This window comes from Pan troglodytes, chromosome 19 (genome assembly GCF_028858775.2).
Source record: "Pan troglodytes isolate AG18354 chromosome 19, NHGRI_mPanTro3-v2.0_pri, whole genome shotgun sequence".
Lineage (NCBI taxonomy): Eukaryota > Metazoa > Chordata > Mammalia > Primates > Hominidae > Pan > Pan troglodytes.
Genome location: NC_072417.2, coordinates 57,929,574 through 57,951,561, shown reverse-complemented (window position 1 = coordinate 57,951,561; position 21,988 = coordinate 57,929,574). Strand labels below are relative to the sequence as shown.

The following is a 21,988-nucleotide window of genomic DNA, read 5'->3' as shown; positions in this document are numbered from 1 at the left end:
TACTTGAAATGCCTCTTTGTTTGTTTTTTAGGGAACCAAATGAACAGATGGTCAGAAATCCAAACTCTTCTTCAACGCCACTGAGCAATACCCCCTTGTCTCCTGTCAAAAACAGTTTTTCTGGACAAACTGGTGTCTCTTCTTTCAAACCAGGCCCACTCCCACCTAACCTGGATGATCTGAAGGTATAGGATTTGACATGAGTTTCTTTCTTTTTTAAAACAAATACAACAGTATGTTGTTAACATCACCACGACCAACTGATATCTGGAGTAAGAGAGTGAGAGGGGAAGAAGACTATAGGAAACACTGAAGGAGGTGACAGAATTTATCCTGCTGTGGTTGAACACCCCAGTTGTCTAGTCCATTTTATGCAGCCGTAACAGGATACTGGAAACTGGGAAATTTGAAAAGAAAAGGAATTTATTTCTCACAGTTCTAGAACTGAGAAGTCCAAGGACATGGCACGAGTATCTGGCAAATGCCATCCCATGGTAGAAGGGCAGAAGGTGGAAGGGCAAGAAAGGGCAAGAGCCCTTTCTTTTGAGATAGAGGGAAAAGACAAACTTTATGTTTATTTTACCATAGCAAAAAATAATTTTTAAGTAGGCTATTTCTAGATAAGAGTAAGACAGGAGACAAGTGAGACAGGAGATGCTTTAGCCAAAGAGAAACATGATCCAGATATGATAGTGCCATCTGTCAGACCCCTCAAAACCCACTTTTGGGAGGCTGAGGCAGGTGGATCCCTCTAGATACACATGCTCAGAATAATTGGCTGGTGAGAGTTACGATAATTAGTATAGGTATAAGGAGATGATGATGATGATGGTGCCTACCTTTTTTTTTTTTTTTTTTTTTTTTGAGATGGAGTCTTGCTCTGTCATCCAGGCTGGAGTGCAGTGGCACAATCTCGGCTCACTGCAAGCTCTGCTTCCCGGCTTCAAGCGATTCTCCTGCCTTAGCTTCCCTAGTAGCTGGGACTACAGGCACCTACCACTACACCCAGCTAATTTTTGTATTTTTAGTAGAGACAGGGTTTCACCAGTTGGCCAGGCTGGTCTCGAACTCCTGACCTCAGGTGATCCACCGGCCTTGGCCTCCCAAAGTGCTGGGATTACAGGCATGAGCCACCCTGCCCAGCCCCTACCAATTTTTTTTTTTTAAATATAAACCATCTGTCATTCATTCTGTGTAGATTTGCTTTAATTTTCACCCTGCAAGATAAGTTTTGTCTCCCCAATTTAAAAAGTGAAAATAAAAACCAGAATCATAAAGAGGTCAAATGATAGGCAGTTTAACCAGCTTATGAATGACAAAACTGAGGCTTGAAGCTAAATAACTTATTTCAAGGGCTTTGCTATTGTATGAGACATGAGTGGAAAGAGAGAGATGGGCAGGAGAGAACGTGGCTGGACTTGACCACTCACTGTGTGTATGGGGAGAGGCGCCATCTGAGTCCTGGGAGAGTGACATCAATGACAGAAAGAGGGAGAGTAGAATGAGGAGTTGATGTGAAGGGACAGTGGCAAGTTCATTCAGTTTGGGAAAGTCAAGTCGCAGGTACCAGCAGGACAACCGAGAGAAAAGTCATCCATTTCCATCAGTAAGAATTAGCCAGGCTGTCTTGTCAGGGGTGGGAAAAGAAATTTCAGAATCATGTGCAATGTGTGGAGCATTGAACCTAGAAGGGTGAATGAGATTGATGAAGAACAAAATGGAAAGAGTGAGAAGGAAAGAGAGAGGAGGAATGAAGGAGGCATATGATGCAACCACAACTGGGGAAAGGAAGAAATAAGAGGAATGGATGAAGGTGACCCCGCTAATAGTAATCAGAAAGGTCATATAACGAAGGTGACATTTGCAAGCAATTTTCATGTTTTGCTACACAAAAGGAAAGGAACACTGAGAGAAAAGTCTTTGATTTCTTTTTGAAAAGTTCATGGTTATATATCACAGTATGTGGATAATTTTTTACATCCTATTTAAAAAAAAAAAAAAACTGGCTGGGCGCGGTGGCTCACGCCTATAATCGCAGCACTTTGGGAGGCCAAGGTAGGCGGATCATGAAGTCAAGAGATCAAGACCAGCCTGACCAACACGGTGAAACCCCATCTCTACGAAAAATATAAAAATTAGCCGGGCGTGGTGGTGCACGCCTGTAATCCAGCTACTCGGGAGGCTGAGGCGGGAGAATCGCTTGAACCCGGGAGGTGGAGGTTGCAGTGAGCCAAGATCGTGCCACTGCACTCTAGCCTGATGACAGAGCTTGACTCCGTCTCAAAAAACAAAAACAAACAAAAAAAAAAACAAAAACTGGAGAGAGAGAGAAAGAGAGAGACTGAAAGTTTAAAAAACTGAGAGAATACCTTATTGATATTAAGAAATAATAATTCATATTTTAAGGTGTGATAATGTTATTATATTATGGCTTTTTAAGGGTACTTATCTTTCAGAGATAGAGACCAAATTATTTGGATGAAATTATATATGCTTTGCTTCAAAATAATTCAGGAAAGGTAGGAGAAGTGGGTTGGAGTATAGAAGAAACAAGATTGGGCAGAGTGATAATTGTTGAAGTTTGTTAATGAGTATATGAGGTTCATTAGACTTTCTATCTACTTTTGTGTATGTGTGAATTTTTCCATAATAGTTTAAAAAGTTATTAGTGATGAAAACACTAGTGAATGTAGGGAAGAGGTGTATATAAACCTTTGTCCTGAACAAGCCCATACAGTGTAATATCCTGAAGTTTAAGATAAATTAAACTCAACTGTATTCATTTTTAGAATATGAGCTACATTATTTAATAATGTAGTTAAATTATTCAGTGGCAAGACAGATTCTAAAAATAAATGTAGAACTCATCAATTTTAAGTAATTCAAAATTAAAACAATAATGAGTTGCCATTTTGTACTTTTTCAAACCAGCAAATCTAAAAGAAAATGATAAAACAATTCCAGCAAGACTGTAGGGTAAATAAATAATTGCTAATGTAAATTAATTCAATCCTTTCTATAACTTTTAGCTGATTATAAAGTAACATATATTGACTGTTGAAATATGATAGTGTGTAGAAAAGTAAACAGTATTTTGAAAGATAAGACTAACAGAAAGCAGATTATATTTCCTTCTAGGTTTAAAATGCATATAAACATTTTGTTTTAAAATAATTGTCTTGAAAAAATTACGTGCACATAAATTACTGGCATACTTCTTTTCTTAACACATCATGAACATTTTTCATAACTGTTAATATTCAATAAATTTTTTATTTTTAATAGCAGCATATCACTTCACCACCTAGTTAACATTCCACTGCTGGACACTTAACTAGCTACCAGATTTTTGCTATTCAAAATGTGATTTCAGGCCGGGCGCAGTGGCTCACGCCTGTAATCCTAGCGTTTGGGAGGCCAAGGTGGGTGGATCGCTTGAGGTCAGGTGTTCAAAACCAGCATGGCCAACATGGTGAAACCCCATCTCTACTAAAAATACAAAAAATTAGCCGGGTGTGGTGGTGCACACCTGTAATCCCAGCTACTCAGGAGGCTGAGGCAGGGGAATTGCTTGAACCCAGGAGATGGAGGTTGCAGTGAGCTGAGATCGCACCACTACACTCCAGCCTGGGTGACAGAGCGAGACTCTGTCTCAAAACTTATATATATATATGTGTGTGTGTATATATATATACACACACACATATATATACACATATGTATGTATATACATATGTATATGTATATATACAAAACCTATATATGTGTGTGTATATATATACACATATGTCTCAAAACCTATATATACGTGTGTATATATATACACATATGTATATACACATACATATGTGTATATATGTATACATATGTGTATATATATACATATATATGTGTATGTATGTATATATGTGTGTGTGTATATATATATGATTTCAATGATCTTTGTGCCTACATTTATTAGTTTCTCTGATTATTTCCTCAGGCTAGAATAAAATTCCTGAATTAAATATATTAATATTGTTTAAAGTTTGTTTGTTTGTTTGTTTGTTTTTGAGACGGAGGCTCGCTCTGTCGCCCAGGCTGGAGTGCAGTGGCCTGATCTCGGTTCACTGCAAGCTCCGCCTTCCGGGTTCACGCCTTTCTCCTGCCTCAGCCTCCCGAATAGCTGGGACTACAGGCGCCCGCCATCATGCCCAGCTAATTTTTTGTATTTTTAGTAGAGACGGGGTTTCACCGTGGTCTCGATCTCCTGACCTCGTGATCCGCCCGCCTCGGCCTCCCAAAGTTCTGGGATTACAGGAGTGAGCCACGGCGCCCGGCTAAAGTTTTTGATACATATTAAAATTTCTGCCGCGAACATTTATGTGTCTGTTCCCAGAAGCAGCAAGTCGAAGCAGCACTTCTCAAACATTAATGTGTGAACTGAATCACCTGAGCTCTTGGTAGCATGAAGATTCTGATTCAGGTCTGGGGAGGGGCCCAAGATTCTGCATTTCCAACTAGCTCCCAGGCGATGCTGATGTTGCTTGTCTAAGGACCATACTTTGAATAGCAATGTAATAAAGAGCTTTACAAACACGTTGTAATTTTGGGCCGGGCGCTATGGCTCACGCCTGTAATCCCAGCACTTTGGGAGGCTGAGGTGAGTGGATCATCTAAGGTCAGGAGTTCCAGACCAGCCTGGCCAACATGGTGAAACCCCGTCTCTACTTAAAATACAAAAATTAGCCCGGTGTGGTGGTGCGTGCCTGTAATCCCAGCTACTCGGGAGGCTGAGGCGGGAGAATTGCTTGAACCCGGGAGGTGGAGGTTGCAGTGAGCCGAGATTATGCTGCTGCAATCCAGCCTGACCAACAGAGCAAGACTCTGCCTCAAAAAAAAACTAATTTAATTTTTGCTGCTACTTAACTAACACAAAGTCTTCTTATTCATTTGCCAACTTAATAAATACAAATAGATATATCTTCATTAGATTTTCATTTCTTGGATTACTAATGATGATATACATACATTACTGTCCATATTTTAAATTTTATTTCGTTTCTGAAAAGCTGGATCATATATCCCTTGCTCATTTTTATACTGGGTATCAATCTTCTTTTTAATCAATTAGCACACTTGATACATTGAGCTTTTTAACACTTTATTATTTGTGTCACAATTCATTTTTCCCAAGATAGCTATTTGTATTTGCGCTTTGTAGTTTCTTGACTTACAGAAGTTTTAAATTTTGTTTTCAATATTTTTCTCAAACTATCTTTTCCTACAGAGTATCAGAATATTTCCCTATAGTCTTCTGTTTTATGAAATTATTGACATTTAGGTATTTAATATGTTTCCCGTTTTAATTACAAACGTAATACGTTTATGTGGCATATTTAGAACATACAGATAAGGAGAACCGTTGTTAACATTTTAGCATATTTTTATCTGGATTTTTCATATGCAAACATAGGTTCAAATATATATATGTATATATATATACATACATCGTTTATATAATTTTTAGAAAAATACAATCAATTCAAACTTTGTTCACTTGTTACTATACCACAACAATTAATCATCCAATGTCAGCAAATATTTATAGCATCAGCTTTAATGGATCTGTAGTGTCCCATCATTTGCATACACTATCATTTACCTAACCACTTCTCATATTTGTAGATATTTAGAGTTTCCAGTTTATGAACATTATAAAAAATACAGGGATAAGATAATTACAAGTGAATTAACATAATAATATTAGTAAAACTTTATATTGCACAACAATTTGCCAGGCACTATTCCAAGTGCTTTATACATTTTAAGCCATTTTAACCCTCACAAAAATGCATAAAGTAAGCATTATTTCCTCCATTTCCCAGAAGGGAAACTGAGGCACAGAGTGATTGATCACTGAGTTAGTAACAGACAGGGCCAGGAGTTGAACTGATGGTCTTATTGCCACATACTCTCTCAGTATACGACTATTATTCAGCTGGTCATTACAATTAGGACATAAACGTTTATATGGAGCCGTGGTTCTCAAAGTCAGGTCGGGGCACCACCTGAGGACTTGTTAGAAATGCGTATCAACTGGGTCAGAAACCCCACAGTGGGGCCCTGCAGTCTGCTTTGTAACACACCCTCCAGCGGTTCTGGCGCATGCTCAGGTTTGAGGAAGAGAACGTGGTAGGAAGAGCCCTCACCAAGGAAGCCAGAAAAGCTGCAGACTTTGCTGTACTTCAAGACTATTGTTGGAGGGCTTGTGTCTAAACCCAGGCAGATATGTTTTCTCATCTATAAAATGGGGACACAGATTGCCATGAGGGATGACGGGCAGTAGATTAGATGACTTCTACCATTCATTCAAGCTCTACATTTCTATGACTCTAAGGCCATGAAAACACCGTATATGATAAAGTTAAAAATAATTGTTAAAATTGTGCAGAACTGATTTATATCAGGGGTAGGAGAGGAAATCGGAAAGAAGTATAAAAAAGAGGTGGGTATTGTAGAATTCCATTTGTGATGTTTTGAAGCTAATTGTATAATGAATACACTTTAAAAAATATTGTCGTTAAACAGCACACTAACCACATTCTGATTTCTTTAGGTCTCTGAATTAAGACAACAGCTTCGAATTCGGGGCTTGCCTGTGTCAGGCACCAAAACGGCTCTCATGGACCGGCTTCGACCCTTCCAGGACTGCTCTGGCAACCCAGTGCCGAACTTTGGGGATATAACGACTGTCACTTTTCCTGTCACACCCAACACGCTGCCCAATTACCAGTCTTCCTCTTCTACCAGTGCCCTGTCCAATGGCTTCTACCACTTTGGCAGCACCAGCTCCAGCCCCCCGATCTCCCCAGCCTCCTCTGACCTGTCAGTCGCTGGGTCCCTGCCGGACACCTTCAATGATGCCTCCCCCTCCTTCGGCCTGCACCCGTCCCCAGTCCACGTGTGCACGGAGGAAAGTCTCATGAGCAGCCTGAACGGGGGCTCTGTTCCTTCTGAGCTGGATGGGCTGGACTCCGAGAAGGACAAGATGCTGGTGGAGAAGCAGAAGGTGATCAATGAACTCACCTGGAAACTCCAGCAAGAGCAGAGGCAGGTGGAGGAGCTGAGGATGCAGCTTCAGAAGCAGAAAAGGAATAACTGTTCAGAGAAGAAGCCGCTGCCTTTCCTGGCTGCCTCCATCAAGCAGGAAGAGGCTGTCTCCAGCTGTCCTTTTGCATCCCAAGTACCTGTGAAAAGACAAAGCGGCAGCTCAGAGTGTCACCCGCCGGCTTGTGAAGCTGCTCAACTCCAGCCTCTTGGAAATGCTCGTTGTGTGGAGTCCTCAGATCAAACCAATGTACTTTCTTCCACATTCCTCAGCCCCCAGTGTTCCCCTCAGCATTCACCGCTGGGGGCTGTGAAAAGCCCACAGCACATCAGTTTGCCCCCATCACCCAACAACCCTCACTTTCTGCCCTCATCCTCCGGGGCCCAGGGAGAAGGGCACAGGGTCTCCTCGCCCATCAGCAGCCAGGTGTGCACTGCACAGGTAAGAGCACCTTGCGCCATGCCTGGTGCACACTTCTTTCTGGAAGTGGGTTACAAATTTTCAACTGCTAAAGAGCTAATGTCAGAACTTTCAATGGGAAGGGTTTACCAAAAGCATAGCAGAATCTCCCAGACACTACAATCCTTGAATCTTCATGGTAGACCAAACTCACTCATCCTCTAAGGCAGGGGTTGGCAAACTTACTCTGTAAAGGGCCAGATGGTAAATATTTTTTGCTTTGCAGGTCACACTGTCTGTGTCATACCTACCCAATTTTGCCTTTGTTTCACAAAAGCAGCCATAGATATCATGTGAGCAAATGCACATGGCTCTGTCCCAATAAAACTTTATTTTAAAAAATAGTCAGTGAGCAAGACTTGGCTTGTGGGCTTCAGTTTGCTGACCACTGTTCTCAGGATTCCCAGGATTCCTCGGTGTCCAACCTTATCATAGGCCAAACCAATGCCTCAAAGGTTTAAAGGGGAAATCATCAGATCTTACTCTTCATGTAATGGTCTGCATAGTGCAAACATTTACTGAGCACCTACTATGTGCCAGGCCCCATTCTCATCTCTGGGACTTAGTGCTGAACTAGCCAAACAAAAATTTCTATTCTCATGGGAACAGAGACAGTTTAAAAGTAAATTAAACAATTTCAAAGTTAATTATGTACTATATTAGAAGATGACACATCTTATGGAGAAAAAGCAAAGAGGTGTGTGTGTGTGTGTGTGTGTGTGTGTGTGTGTAGTTTGGAAGTTTGCAACTGTTTTTTTGAGATAGAGTCTCGCTCTGTCACCCAGGCTAGAGTGCAGTGGTGTGATCTTGGCTCACTGCAACCTCTGCCTCCCGGGTTCAAGCGATTTTTCTGCGTCAGCCTCCCGAGTAGCTGGGACTACAGGCGCACACCACCATGCCTGGCTATTTTTGTATTTTTAGTAGAGACAGAATTTCACCATGTTGGCCAGGCTGGTCTCTAACTCCTGACCTCGTGATCCGCCCGCCTTGGCCTCCCAAAGTGCTGGGATTACAGGCGTGAGCCACCACGCCCAGCCAGAAATTTGCAACTTTAAATAGAAGAGCCAGGGACGTTTAGCAAAACCTTGAAAGCAGTAAAAAGAAAATGTCGTGGATATTTGGGGTGAAGGCATTGAAGGCAAACGTGAAATAGCACTTGCAGAGGCCCTGAGGTTGGAACTTGTAGGGACTGTTCAAGGATCAGAAAAAGGGCCAGTGGCCGGAGCAGAATGGAAGTGGTCATAGGAGATGGCTTAGAAGACTCACTAATTCAAAGACTAGGCAAAGGTGACTGACAAAGACTTTATGCTCATGAGCTGAAGAATTACTAGGAAAGCCTATATAAGTCAAGTTGAGAAAGGTTACATTATCAAAAGGTTCCGACATCACCATTATTAGAAAAGGAATCAGAAGAAAACTCACATTAACTGAATACCTGCTAAGTGCCAAGCATTCAAGGCATGTCTATGAGTAATTTCAGTTATTGCCACAAGAAACCTATGAGCTCCAATGTATTATTCTTTATTTGTCATTGAGGAAAATGAGGCTCAGAGAGCTTAAATTAGTTACCCAGGATCACATGAACCCAAGATTTGTTAATTCTAAGTACAATGCCCTATTCAAGTGGAATATCTCCACCCCAAGAGTGTGAAGTGTGGCAAAAGGTAATGAGAAGTAATTTTTACAAACCTACAGGAACAATGCATTCCAATGAATGATGTCTACCCCTGAGGGGCACGGTGGGAGAAATTAGGACCTAAAAAAATTATTGTCATAATTAACAAACATTTACTGAGTGTGTAGTGTCCTGGGAAACAAAGGTAAAAATAGCTCTTGAGACACAGCTCTGGACCAAAAATTTCAGTACTGATGATACTGCTGCTAACGTTGTACAGTGATTTATGGTTCACAAAGACTCTTTGAAGACATTAAAAATTTCATGATAAAATGATAAAGAACAGGCCAGGTGCGCTGGCTCACACTTGTAATCCTAGCACTTTGGGAGGCCGAGGTGGGCGGATCACAAGGTCAAGAGTTCGAGACCAGCCTGGCCAACACAGTGAAACCCCATCTCTACTAAAAATACAAAAATTAGGCCAGGCACAGTGGCTCATGCCTGTAATCCCAGCACTTTGGAGGCCAAGCGGGTGGATCGCAAGGTCAGGAGTTCGAGACCAGCCTAGCCAATATGGTGAAACCCCATTTCTACTAAAAATACAAAAATTAGGCCAGGCGCGATGGTTCATGCCTGTAATCCCAGCTTGAGAGGCTGAGGCGGGTGGATCACGAGGTCAGGAGATAGAGACCAGCCTGGCCAATATGGTGAGACCCCATCTCTACTAAAAGTACAAAAATTAGCCGGGCGTGGTGGCACGCGCCTGTAGTCCCAGCTACTAGGGATGCTGAGGTAGGGGAATAGCCTGAACCTGGGAGGCAGAGGTTGCAGTAAGCCGAGATCGCACCACTGCACTGCAGCCCAGGCGACAGAGTGAGACTCGTCTAAAAATAAATGAATAAAATAAAAAAATAAAGAACAATATAGGTTAACAATGACTGATCTATGCTTACAACATTAAATGCTGGTGGGAGGGAGGGACAGATTGATTATAAAGGGCTGGAAAGGTCCAGGAAGCTTTCATGAAGGGGTTGGACTTGACAGGAAGTGTCACGTTAAAAGGTAGAGGGCCAGGAAAGGGACAAGGTAGGGGGATGGAATGTACAGGGCATGCTGCTGGAGGTCCATGGCGGGAATAGTAGAACTTAAGCTTGCAGAAGTAAATAGCACCAAAGTGTAGAGTCTTGAACACCCATCCGGTTTGAAAGCGGAAATCCTATGATGTGGATACCTGGAGCCACTGGAAGTTTCTGAGCAGTAGGTGATGTCTAAAAAGCCAGATTTTAGGCAAGTTCATCTGGTAATGGAATTTAGGAAGGTTTGTAAAAATGACACCAGGGGACACAGGGCAGGAACCAGAATTGTCAGCTAAGGTCACACTCAAGTAAGCTGCTGCTGGCCATGTAATTTGTCACTTCTTCCTTTGCAGAACTCAGGAGCACACGATGGCCATCCTCCAAGCTTCTCTCCCCATTCTTCCAGCCTCCACCCGCCCTTCTCTGGAGCCCAAGCAGACAGCAGTCATGGTGCCGGGGGCAACCCTTGTCCCAAAAGCCCATGTGTACAGCAAAAGGTAGGCACCTGAAAAAAGGCCTCAACCTGGGATTCACTTTGCCTCTTCTCTCTTCTGTAACCCGGGAGGCAGAGGTTGCAGTGAGCCGAGATCGCACCACTGCACTCCAGCCCAGGTGACAGAGCGAGACTGCATCTCAAAAAAAAAAAATGAATAAAATAAAAAAATAAAGAACAATATAGGTTAACAATGACTGATCTATGCTTACAACATTAAATGCTGGTGGGAGGGAGGGACAGATTGATTATAAAGGGCTGGAAGGGTCCTCCAAAGTGAAAAATAATGAAGTTCCCTTTCAAGGCAGAAGTAAATTTCGTTCTAGAGAGAAACAAATCCACTCCAAATGCATCTAAAAGGATGTACAGATACGAGTTAGAAGTTTTCCCAGGGAGTCATTTCCTGGGGTCATCCCAGAAATCATGATGACTAAAATGGCCATATGTTTGCAAAACAACGTGAACAATAAACCAGTTTCTGTGAAGTTAAAGATTGGGATCAGGGTGTGTGGGAAACAACATTGGAGGAAGAGAGAGGGACACAGATCCATGGACAGGATTGGAGAGATGTGCAAAGCAGGGGTCACAGTGCAATATCTTTATGGAAAAGGAAGAGACATCACCCTTCAGCTGGTGGAAGAAGTCAGGGGTATGAAGGATCCAGGGTATGGAGAGTCTCAAGGGGCAAAGAAGAGGTGGCAGAAAGGAGACAAACAAGATAAGCATGACATAAAAGTGCCACATACCACAAGTTGGAAGGGGCAGAGACCCTGAATTGGGCCAGGCACTCCACAGGAGAACACACTCAAAATAAACAAAGCTGGTTCATAAAGAGACCTCAGCAATGCCTCCAGCTCTCTGCAAAATACCCAGTTTGGAATAAATGACCTGTGGGGTAGATTAGTCTGGAAATTCCTGGGTTGATTATTTTTTATTTATTATTTATTTATTTTTGAGACACAGTCTCACTCTGTCGGCCAGACTGCAGTGCAGTGGCGCGATCTCGGCTCACTGCAACCTCCACCTCCCAGGTTCAAGCGATTCTTCCGCCTCAGCCTCCCAAGTAGCTGGGATTACAGGCGCGCCACCATGCCTGGCTAATTTTTTTATTTTTAGTGAGATGGGGTTTCACCATGTTGGCCAGGCTGCTCTCGAACTCCTGACCTCAGGTGATCTGCCCACCTCGGCCTCCCAAAGTGCTAGTATTACAGCTATGAGCCATCACGCCTAGCCTGATCTGTTTGTATTGAATTGGACTGTTACTTATTTTCCCCTAAAATAAGAGGGTGCACCTTAAGGAGGAAAATAGATCTTGCAAGGTTGCCATTCTAAGACGCCACCACCAATGAACCCACAGTAGCATTCACTACTGTTAATATATGGGAGTTATTTTCTAAGCCCTGGACTTTTCTTTTTTCCTCTTAGATCAATTTTTCCAAAATTTAGCCTGTTGTTTCTAGAACAGAAACAATATAATTTCAGATCCATGAATTCAATGCCTTTCTTCATATTTTACCCATGCAGATGGCTGGTTTACACTCTTCTGATAAGGTGGGGCCAAAGTTTTCAATTCCATCCCCAACTTTTTCTAAGTCAAGTTCAGCAATTTCAGAGGTAACACAGCCTCCATCCTATGAAGATGCCGTAAAGCAGGTAACCATGTGATTTGTTCTTTATGGAAGAATAGACTGACTCAATGAACAGACATTGTTTGATATGATTAAACTTCACGCAGTTTGTAAATTCTGATATTGAGTGTGTCATGTGCCACACCACCAAAATAAGCAAATTATCTAGACAATAATTGGAAAACAGTGTTGCATGTGTAGCTGTGTGAGGCAGGGAGAGAAGAGGGTCACCTGTCTGGCTTTGGTACCAGTTCTGCCATCTGCCAGCTGCCACTGTCACTAAGGTGAATACTTCACCTCTCTTATGCAAAATAGGGATAATATTTACTTGGTAAGGATTCTAGATAGCCTCGCACTTACCACATTGTTCAGGCACATAATACCTTCTCAAATAGATGAGAGTGACTGTCAGGGTAATACTTCCTAAGGTTCTCCCTGGCTTTAAAATTCAATGACCCTGGCAAAACATTGACGGGTATTGAAGCTGGATAATAAATGCAAGGAGGTTCACTGTATCCTCTACTTTCATTTGGATTTGGAAAGTCTCAAAATTAAAAAGTAAGAAAAAGAAAAAACAAGGCTGGGTCTGGTGGCTCACACCTGTAATCCCAGCACTTTGGGAGGCCAAGGTGAGTGGATCACCTGAGGTCAGGAGTTTGAGACCAGCCTGACCAACATGGTGAGACCCCGTCTCTACTAAAAATACAAAAATTAGCTGGGTGTGGTGGTGTGTGCCTGTAATCCCAGCTACTCGGGAGGCTGAGGCAGGAGAATTGCTTGAACCTGGGAGGTGGAGGTTGCAGTGAGCTGAGTTTGTAGCACTGTACTCCAGCCCGGGTGACAAGAGCAAAACTCCATCTCAAAAAAAAAAAAAAAGAAAGAAAAAGAGAAACAATTAATGATCCCCTATTTCAAATAGTCTGAGCTTGGATAAGGTATTCGATAGCCCTTCATATGTGCTCAACCCAGAGAAGAACATTTACATCAATTACTGCATATGGGTATCACACAGATCAAAGTCAGCCTGCAGTTAAGTTTTGTTTGGCTTAAAGAATGTTTTAAATAACAGGAGATGGTATGCAGAGTGGGCTTTCTCATTTCTAAAAAATTAGAGGATCTGGCAAACCAGGAGCCACACTGCTGCGAGACAACAATTGCCTAAACCAAGGTTCTTTTGCTACTTTGAGCCACAGCTATGCTCTGCTCTCTGCCTCTTTTTCTTATTCTATATTCAGTTCATTTCCATTACCTGCCAGACCCTTAGGCATCTGGTACCTTCTGAACTGATAAATGACTCATTTTTTGGTCAGTGCTCCCATCCATATTGATTACCGATACCTGTGTTTATTGAGTCTGGGCTCTCAGAGGAGTGAGATGGATATATGCCTTTGTTCTCCCCATTCCTCTCCCCTGGTTTCTGTAAACATCAGCCGATTCTTCAGTTTCAAAAGAAAAGGGCCAGGCAAAGTGGACATCCAGAAATAAGACTCTACTGAGATGAGCCAGAGAGGAGGGGGCATACCCTACTGGTGTCTACAGATTCCTCAAGCTACTGCAATGAGGAACCATCAAAATATGAGCCAAGTTCTTGGGCCACATTGGAGCAACCAAGCAAGAGGTAGATTCAGGTTACTTCCAAGTAAGAGCCTAAAAAGACATTTTCTATATATTAAGATGTCCTGCTCCTGGGATGAAAACCTCTCAAACAACTGAACCGACTCTAAAGTACCCTATGCTAGAAAGCATTCTGCCTTCTTTTTCCCTTCTCCTGTTGTAGTAGATTGTTTCATTCAGTAGATTATCTGCCTAAAATTACTACTGAAGCTTAATCAAACATGGTTTAAAAATTTTTAGGCAATAGACCTATGTTCATAGCAGCATTATTCACTGTAGCCCAAAGGTAGAAACAACCCATATGTTCATTGACAAATGAATGGATAAACAACATGTGTTATATCTATACAATGGAATTTTATTCAGTCTTTAAAAAAAAGAAATTCTGACACATGTCACAACATAGATCAACCTTAAGGACATTACGCTTAGGGAAATAAGCTAGTTGCAAAAGAATAAATACTGTATGATTCGCTTATATGAGGGACTTAGATAGAATAGTCAAATTCGTAAAGGCAGAAAGGAAAATGGCGGTTGCCAGGGGCTAAAGGATGGGGTGTGGGAAATTATGGTTTAATGGGTACACAATTTTAGTCTTGCAGGATGAAAAGAATTCTGAAGACAGATGGTGGTGATGGTCACACAATAGTGTGAATGTACTTAATGCCCCTTAACTGTACACTTAAAAATGGTTGATAGTAAATTTAAAGTGATGTGTATTTTGCCACAATTGGAAAAAAAAAAATACCTTGACCAAACCTAGTTCAAAATCTTGCAGTGCTGCTTCTAATGATTTCCTACGGAGATAACCACCTTCTAAATTGTCTGTCCTCCTTTGGTTAATTTGTAATAGCAAATGACCCGGAGTCAGCAGATGGATGAACTCCTGGACGTGCTTATTGAAAGCGGAGGTAAGACTGCCTGTGTCCTGTCCCTTAGGACATTCTGAGCCCACATGAACTCTAAGGAATGAACTCTCGGTACCCAGATCAGATGCACGCTGTGAGTTGGATGTACCAGGTAGTCCTCAGGAAGAGCCATTTCCTTTGAGCTTCTCGCACATTTTTAGAGCTGATAAAAGAAGGCTTAGTGGATGATTCCTCACTGCCTTTGTCCTAGGAGCATTTTGCAGCAATCATTTTAATAGTTTTCATGTTTCAGCCTAATCCTTGTTTCCTTAAGTGTTTTCTCTTGCTGCACTTCTTCTTCCTATGTTCTAGTCTCAATGCCCCTGCCTTCTCAATTATAATAAAAGAAAAAAGCAGATAATGAACATTTTGTGCTACCTACTCAAAGTGAAATTCAATTAGCAACCTTCCACTGGATGGTTCATTCATGCTTAAATGTTATCCATGCTAGCAATAAAACATAATCAGCATGTTCTTTTTGTCACCTTTTAATTTGTTCATTTATTTACTTAAAAAATTATGGAGTGTGTACCTAGAATTTTAAACCACACAAATGAGTAAGATGACCTAAGGAGCATATGTAGATCAAAATAAAAGCACTCAGGAAGGAATCCTTAAGCCAAAAACATGTAAAATTTCAGAGACGGAGGTAGCAAAGGACTCAGAGAAGGGGTAGCCAGGCGTTGTCATAGTCTCCGTGCTGCATCAGACAAGATCCTGATTTCTATGGAGTTTACAGTCTGTTAAGGGAGACAGACAACAAGCAAGTGAACAGACCTTTCCGCCATTGTAGCAAGAGGGAAGAAGGAAGAGATGGGTACAAACATATGTATGTAAATGAGTTCTGTAATGGAAAGATGAGAAGAGTTCATATCAGATGCCCATACACACACACACACACACACACACACACACACACACACACACACATATTTTTGAGACGGAATCTCACTCTGTCGCCAGGCTGGAGTGCAGTGGCAGGATCTCAGGTCACTGCAACCTCCGCCTCCTGGGATCAAGCAATTCTCCTGCCTCAGCCTCCCGAGTAGCTGGGACTACAGGCGCATGCCACCACGCCCAGCTAATTTTTTGTATGTTTAGTAGAGACGGGGTTTCAACATGTTGGCCAGGATGGTCTCAATCTCTTGACTCGTGATCTGCCCACCTAGGCCTCCCAAAGTGCTGGGATTACAGGCATGAGCCACCACGCCCAGCCTGCCCTTGTATATTTTTAATGAAATATGTGGCAAGGCCAGAAAAGCGTGAGGATGCAGAACGGGAGTGTGGAAGATTCAGGGGAAGAAGAGCAGTTATGACTTAATCATGAATGAACTGAGTTTTCTGGAGAAACACAGCAGGGTTGTTTTGCAGTCTTAAATGCCAATTGTAGGTCTGACCTCAGAAATCTAAAGTGAAACCAAGTCAGCTTAGTTGTTTAATTTTTCTCTTGCAATGTTCTGCTGATCCAGAGCATGCTCAGCGAAGGCAGATGATCAGGTTCCTCCAGGTGTGGGGTTCTGCCAAAAATACAGGCTAGACAAGGAAAGAAGTGAAGACCAGAGGGGCTGGTGGACAGTGATAACATAGTAGAGTCTATGGATTACTGTGACTGTAAATGGTTGGGAAATTATTGTTACAAGGTACATAATAAGTGGCTTGGAGGGTTGGGAGAGGATGGACAGAGAGTAGAAAATATAGCTTGAAAGTGAGCTTTCAGAGGGATGCAGTATTTGGAGATGACACAATCCAAGGTGTGTCTGACAGAGTGGCAATGGGGGAATCACTGGAGTTGAGGAGGAAGTCGGGAGCTGAGAGGCCAGCATGAACACTGTGATTTCCAAGGATGCTCAGGTTACAGAATGAGAAGGGTTCACGTGGGGAAAAGGCAATGGAGTAGGAAGTAGAGTTTTCAGTAGATGAGGGGGAGTGACCAGGAGGCTAGGGGTGAGGCATTGCTGTCACCCTCAAAACCCAAAACTGCTGAGTTGTCATCAGAAGCGGGGGGAGTAGCAATCAGAAAGTGGCAATGGCATGGCGCCTGGTCCCTCATCGATGGTGTTGGGATGGACTCAGTGTCCTCAAGGGACTACCTGGGGTCAGAGGAGTAGGCCAGGAACCTTCAGAGAAGAGAGTTTAATAATCACAGAGTGGAATTCCCAAGAGGAAAGGGTTTGGGAAAAACCAGAGGGAAGATGAATTGGAGATTGATAGAGCAGCTTAGAGATGAGACTGGGTGGTGAGCGGTGACCAGGGAAGCGTGGCCATCTTCTGTATCTAAGTGTAACTCACTCATATTGTGTGGCATGCTCAATTTGAAGTGATTTAACAAGTCACATCGTGTATTGCCCACAGAAATGCCAGCAGATGCTAGAGAGGATCACTCATGTCTTCAAAAAGTCCCAAAGATACCCAGATCTTCCCGAAGTCCAACTGCTGTCCTCACCAAGCCCTCGGCTTCCTTTGAACAAGCCTCTTCAGGCAGCCAGATCCCCTTTGATCCCTATGCCACCGACAGTGATGAGCATCTTGAAGTTTTATTAAATTCCCAGAGCCCCCTAGGAAAGGTGAGTGATGTCACCCTTCTAAAAATTGGGAGCGAAGAGCCTCACTTTGATGGGATAATGGATGGATTCTCTGGGAAGGCTGCAGAAGACCTCTTCAATGCACATGAGATCTTGCCAGGCCCCCTCTCTCCAATGCAGACACAGTTTTCACCCTCTTCTGTGGACAGCAATGGGCTGCAGTTAAGCTTCACTGAATCTCCTTGGGAAACCATGGAGTGGCTGGACCTCACTCCGCCGAATTCCACACCAGGCTTTAGCGCCCTCACCACCAGCAGCCCCAGCATCTTCAACATCGATTTCCTGGATGTCACTGATCTCAATTTGAATTCTTCCATGGACCTTCACTTGCAGCAGTGGTAGAATGCCCAATGCACCAGTGCTATGGAAGACCAATGGAGTTCCATGGGGGAAAGCACACAGCCATACATACTTTACTGTCCAAAAACAGAAGAAGAAGAAGAGAATTAAAAAGAAGCAATGATTTCTGTGCCAATGAACACGAACAAAAGTCATTTTTAGAAATACATATACTGTAATATTTACCAACATTCAGTAACTGTTAATGATTTCAACAATGCATTAAAAAAATGTGCTTTCTCAGATTAAGGATGCCAAAAAAGATATTTCACTGCCTTTTCAAAGACCAGTATATTTTCTAGCCCATAATTTTTCTCAGGCATTGTTGGGGCATAAGGTCACACTGTAAGCTTTTCTCATGAATTCACTAGACATAACCTGGAAGGAAAACATAGTCTTTTGGGAGTACAGGGAAGCCAGCCCCTCAAAGCTTATGGAAGACATACCTGCAATGGAAGCTGTTGCCCAATGTCTCCATTACTATCTTTCAAAAGAGAAGCCAGACCCAGCTTCAGATCAAAAGTTCTTGAGACAGAGGAACAAAACCAATCTATTTCCAGGGAAGCTAAATCAACTCTATTTTCCCTCTACCACAAAACTGCCCTGCTGGAGTGGTTCTGAACCTGTACCCAGGACTCGATGTGGTCACTAATAACAATTAACCTGAACTGAGTCCACAGAACTCCACTCAGAGCTTTCTTCTTTTTTAACCAGTGGCCCAATCATTCCCACCATCTCTGTGCTGATAAGTACGTGTCCTAGATGAGAACCCTGAAGGATGCAGACCTTATTCCCCCGAAGGAGATGCCACAAGCTCTCCAACACAGCCCCCTTCAGTTCCAAAGACTAGAGATGACCACATTGGTAGAAGTCTATCTCGAGGCACAGGAAGGAAGCCCTACCAGGGATAATTCAGACAGGACTAGAGAATAACATCATTTCACATACCCTGGGATAAACACCCTGGGTTCCTATAAAAGGACTATTACTTATGGGAGTCCAGCTTCTCCTTTTGTTTTGTTATTATCAGTTTATCTTTCTCCCACTCCACTTTTCCTTCAAGGAACCAATCCTCTCCTGTTCCTCGTTTGGCCATCTTTCTTTTTCTGCCCCAACATTGGGAGGGGAGGACTTCTCAGTTCTAACAAGCTGCCATACTCCTAAGAAAGCCATTTTTGAAAAATTTAACAATCCAGGTTCTTCTGGAGAACTCATTCTCCACACGCACAGTTTGCTGCAAAAGGAAGTTGCAAGAATTTCTTGAGGAAGAAACTGGTGACTTGGTCCATCAGTCACGAAGTTCTTTCTATTCTCATTTAGTTTTCAAGAAATTATTGGTTTGTGTTGCTCTGGGGAAATTGGAAATCATTACATTGTAAAGACAAATATGGATGATATTTACAGGAGAGAATTTCAGATCTGGGTTTTTGAAAGAAAACAGAATTGCACATTGAAAACGACGGAAGGAAAAAGACAGTGGTCTAATGTGCATTCCTCATTACCTCTCGTGGCTTTGGCTGGGAGTTGGAAAAAGCTAAAATTTCAGGACAGTCTCTGTAAGGCTCACTGTGGCTCCAGTTCACCATTTTATATTGTTGCATGCTGTAGAAAGGAGCTATTGCTGTTGTTTTGTTTTTTTTATTTAAATCACTAAGGCACTGTTTTTATCTTTTGTAAAAAAAAAAAAAGTTCACCGTGCACTTATAGAAAAAATAATCAAAAATGTTGTGATTTTAGAAGCTCTCTTTTTGATAAACCAAAGATTTAGAAGTCATTCCATTGTTAACTTGTAAAAATGTGTGAACACAGAGAGTTTTTGGTGATTGCTACTCTGAAAGCTGCCAGATCTTATTCTGGGGGTGGAATGTGGAGGAATACACATACACACACAAACATACATGTATGTATAATAGATATATACATATGTGTATATTATATCTGTGTGTGCATGTATCTTCAAAAGCGGTGTTACAGAGTTCTACACCAAAAGCCTTTAACCCTTAATCTGCTGTGAATGATACCTGGCCTTTCTCACTATGAATTTCTGATTAATCAACCAGACTACACGTTGCCTCTCTGTGTATGACTAACGGCTCCAACCCGATGACTCACAGCTACTTGCTTATCGTGAACAAGCTCATCTTGGCAATGAATATGGATGTGAAAAGACAGAACGGCTTCACCATTAGTAGCTGGAAATGGTATCACAGTCTCTTATAGAGGAATATGAAAGGAACAAGAAAATCATTTTACATTCCTTTATCTGTATTGTGCTTTAAAAGATCCACGTGGTAAATTTTTTATTTTGCTTTTATGTCAGTCATCAGAACCAAAAAAATCCAGAAGAAAAAATTGCCAGTGTTTCCTTTGAAGATGAAGCTACTGGGGAAGAAAACCTTATTAATACACTCCACACATTTGTTCATTCCTCAGCTGTTGGTGTTTTCTTGGGGTCTTGACAAAGCTTGCTGGTCAGTGCACTTTTCAGGTGTCACGTTTTGCTGTTTGTATGTTCTTTTTCTTCCCCTTACTTCCTTTGGAAAACAAACTCACACAGTGCCCCTACTCTGAGACCTGGGACTGAGTGTTAATTATTTTTTTCCTTGGGTATTTCTATCTGAGAGACTAGACCTACTTAGGAGGCCTCTGTACTTCTCCAGATTGTACCTTTTTATGGGGATCTTTGAGGCTATGACCCAGGACTGATAGATATGCCTTACGGAAGACAAAAGATAAAATGGTTCCTATATCCTAATGCAAACCAACACAGTTAAAAGAGCAGATCTCTGGATAACTGCTCTCAACCTGCTTCTACGGTCTCCACAAACCGCATTCACCCTCTCTCTTCATAGCTCAGACATGAAATTTGAGGGAGAAAACTGGAGATAATTGGGAGAAAATTGATGAAGTTGGCTGCTTCCAGTAGATCAGATAATCCATGAATTTGTCTCCCATTGAGAATTTTATTTTAAATTCTTTTAAACTCTTCGTTGTGTCTTTTGTGATGACAAATCAGGCATGACTAAAAGATGTACAGAGACTTACGAAGATGGTCACATTCAAGTTCCCTAAAGCTCTTAGAACCTGAAGATGACCATGTGTAGTTTTCTTAAGACCTCTGAACCCCCATGGTGATGAAGACTTGAAGACATTTGCAGCTATCTGCTGCAGTCTGGTAGATTCATACTTATCTAAAGAAGTCAAAAAATTTATTCGTGCAAGTGCTTGCAGGAAGCCAGTGCTTATTAGTAGTGACCCTGCTTCTATCAACGTTATTGAGACAACACATATTCTAGTCTAAGGGAGAAAGAGGGAGGAAGAGAGGGAGGGAGGGAGGAAGAAGAGGGAGGGAGCGAGGAAGGGAAGACAGGAGATGGGTAGGGGGGTAAAGAGACAAGGAGGGAGAAGGGAAGGAAGGAAAGGAGAGAGGAAAGAAAGGAGGGAAGAAAAAAAGGGCCAAACTTTCTGATCTATGAACTTCTCAGTTCAGCTGTCACATTATGAGAAGTAAATCAGAATTTTTTTTAAGGAGAAGTCATTCTTAGCACTACAATTATTGTACCAGTAATTGAGGAAACCAAGACAATCTTCACCTGAATAATAGAGGGTCTGAGAACTGTCAGCCTTTCGCCATTCAAAAACATTTATGTCCAACCTGAAAAAAAAGCATCAATAAAACCTATCCCAAGCATTCAAAATAGTCCTTTCCAAATGTTATTTATTTTAAAGTCAATCAGCTCTTTTAGAAACAGATTCTGGTCTGGCTGAAAATTCCCACAACAAATTTACTCATCCAGTGGCTAATATTTAATGCCCACCATGGGCAGAGCACACAAATCTTCAGATAAACAATACTGAATTGATTCAGCACAGATTGTTCAGATTTGAATGACCAGGGAGTTGTATTTGCTACATGCAAGAACACTAAGAATCTCCCAGTCCTCAAACTAGAAACCTTTCAGCTATGATGAAAAAAAAAAAGGGTCTTCATTTTTCCAAGAGGGGGTGGAGGTGGGGATCACTTTTTAGCTAAAAGCTATCTCTCACTTCAAAATTCTTGTCTTTTTCTTTGTGGACAAACACCAGTAGTCTATCACTTGGAGATCTTTTAATATCTCCCATCATTTAAAACATCCACGAGAGTTTGAAGATTTGTGTTGATTGCCAGATACAGAAGCCCCTTG

General features: G+C 42.0%; 1 protein-coding gene across 7 annotated transcripts in view; it reads left to right on the top strand.

The window, feature by feature from the left end:
- Positions 1-21,504, top strand: part of MYOCD (myocardin) — a 131,323-nt gene extending 109,819 nt beyond the window's left edge. For 6 of the 7 annotated variants that reach the window (XM_063799005.1, XM_511830.8, XM_054671032.1 and 3 more), the window contains 6 exons: positions 32-185; positions 6,599-7,531; positions 10,594-10,737; positions 12,258-12,386; positions 14,829-14,886; positions 17,236-21,504. In XM_063799005.1, coding sequence (XP_063655075.1) covers positions 32-185; positions 6,599-7,531; positions 10,594-10,737; positions 12,258-12,386; positions 14,829-14,886; positions 17,236-17,807 — 1,990 coding nt within the window. In that variant the 3' untranslated portion in view covers positions 17,808-21,504. The remainder of the gene's footprint in view (positions 1-31; positions 186-6,598; positions 7,532-10,593; positions 10,738-12,257; positions 12,387-14,828; positions 14,887-17,235) is intronic. The other variant, XM_009432725.5, reaches the window with a different exon arrangement.
- The last annotated feature ends 484 nt before the right edge of the window (positions 21,505-21,988 follow it).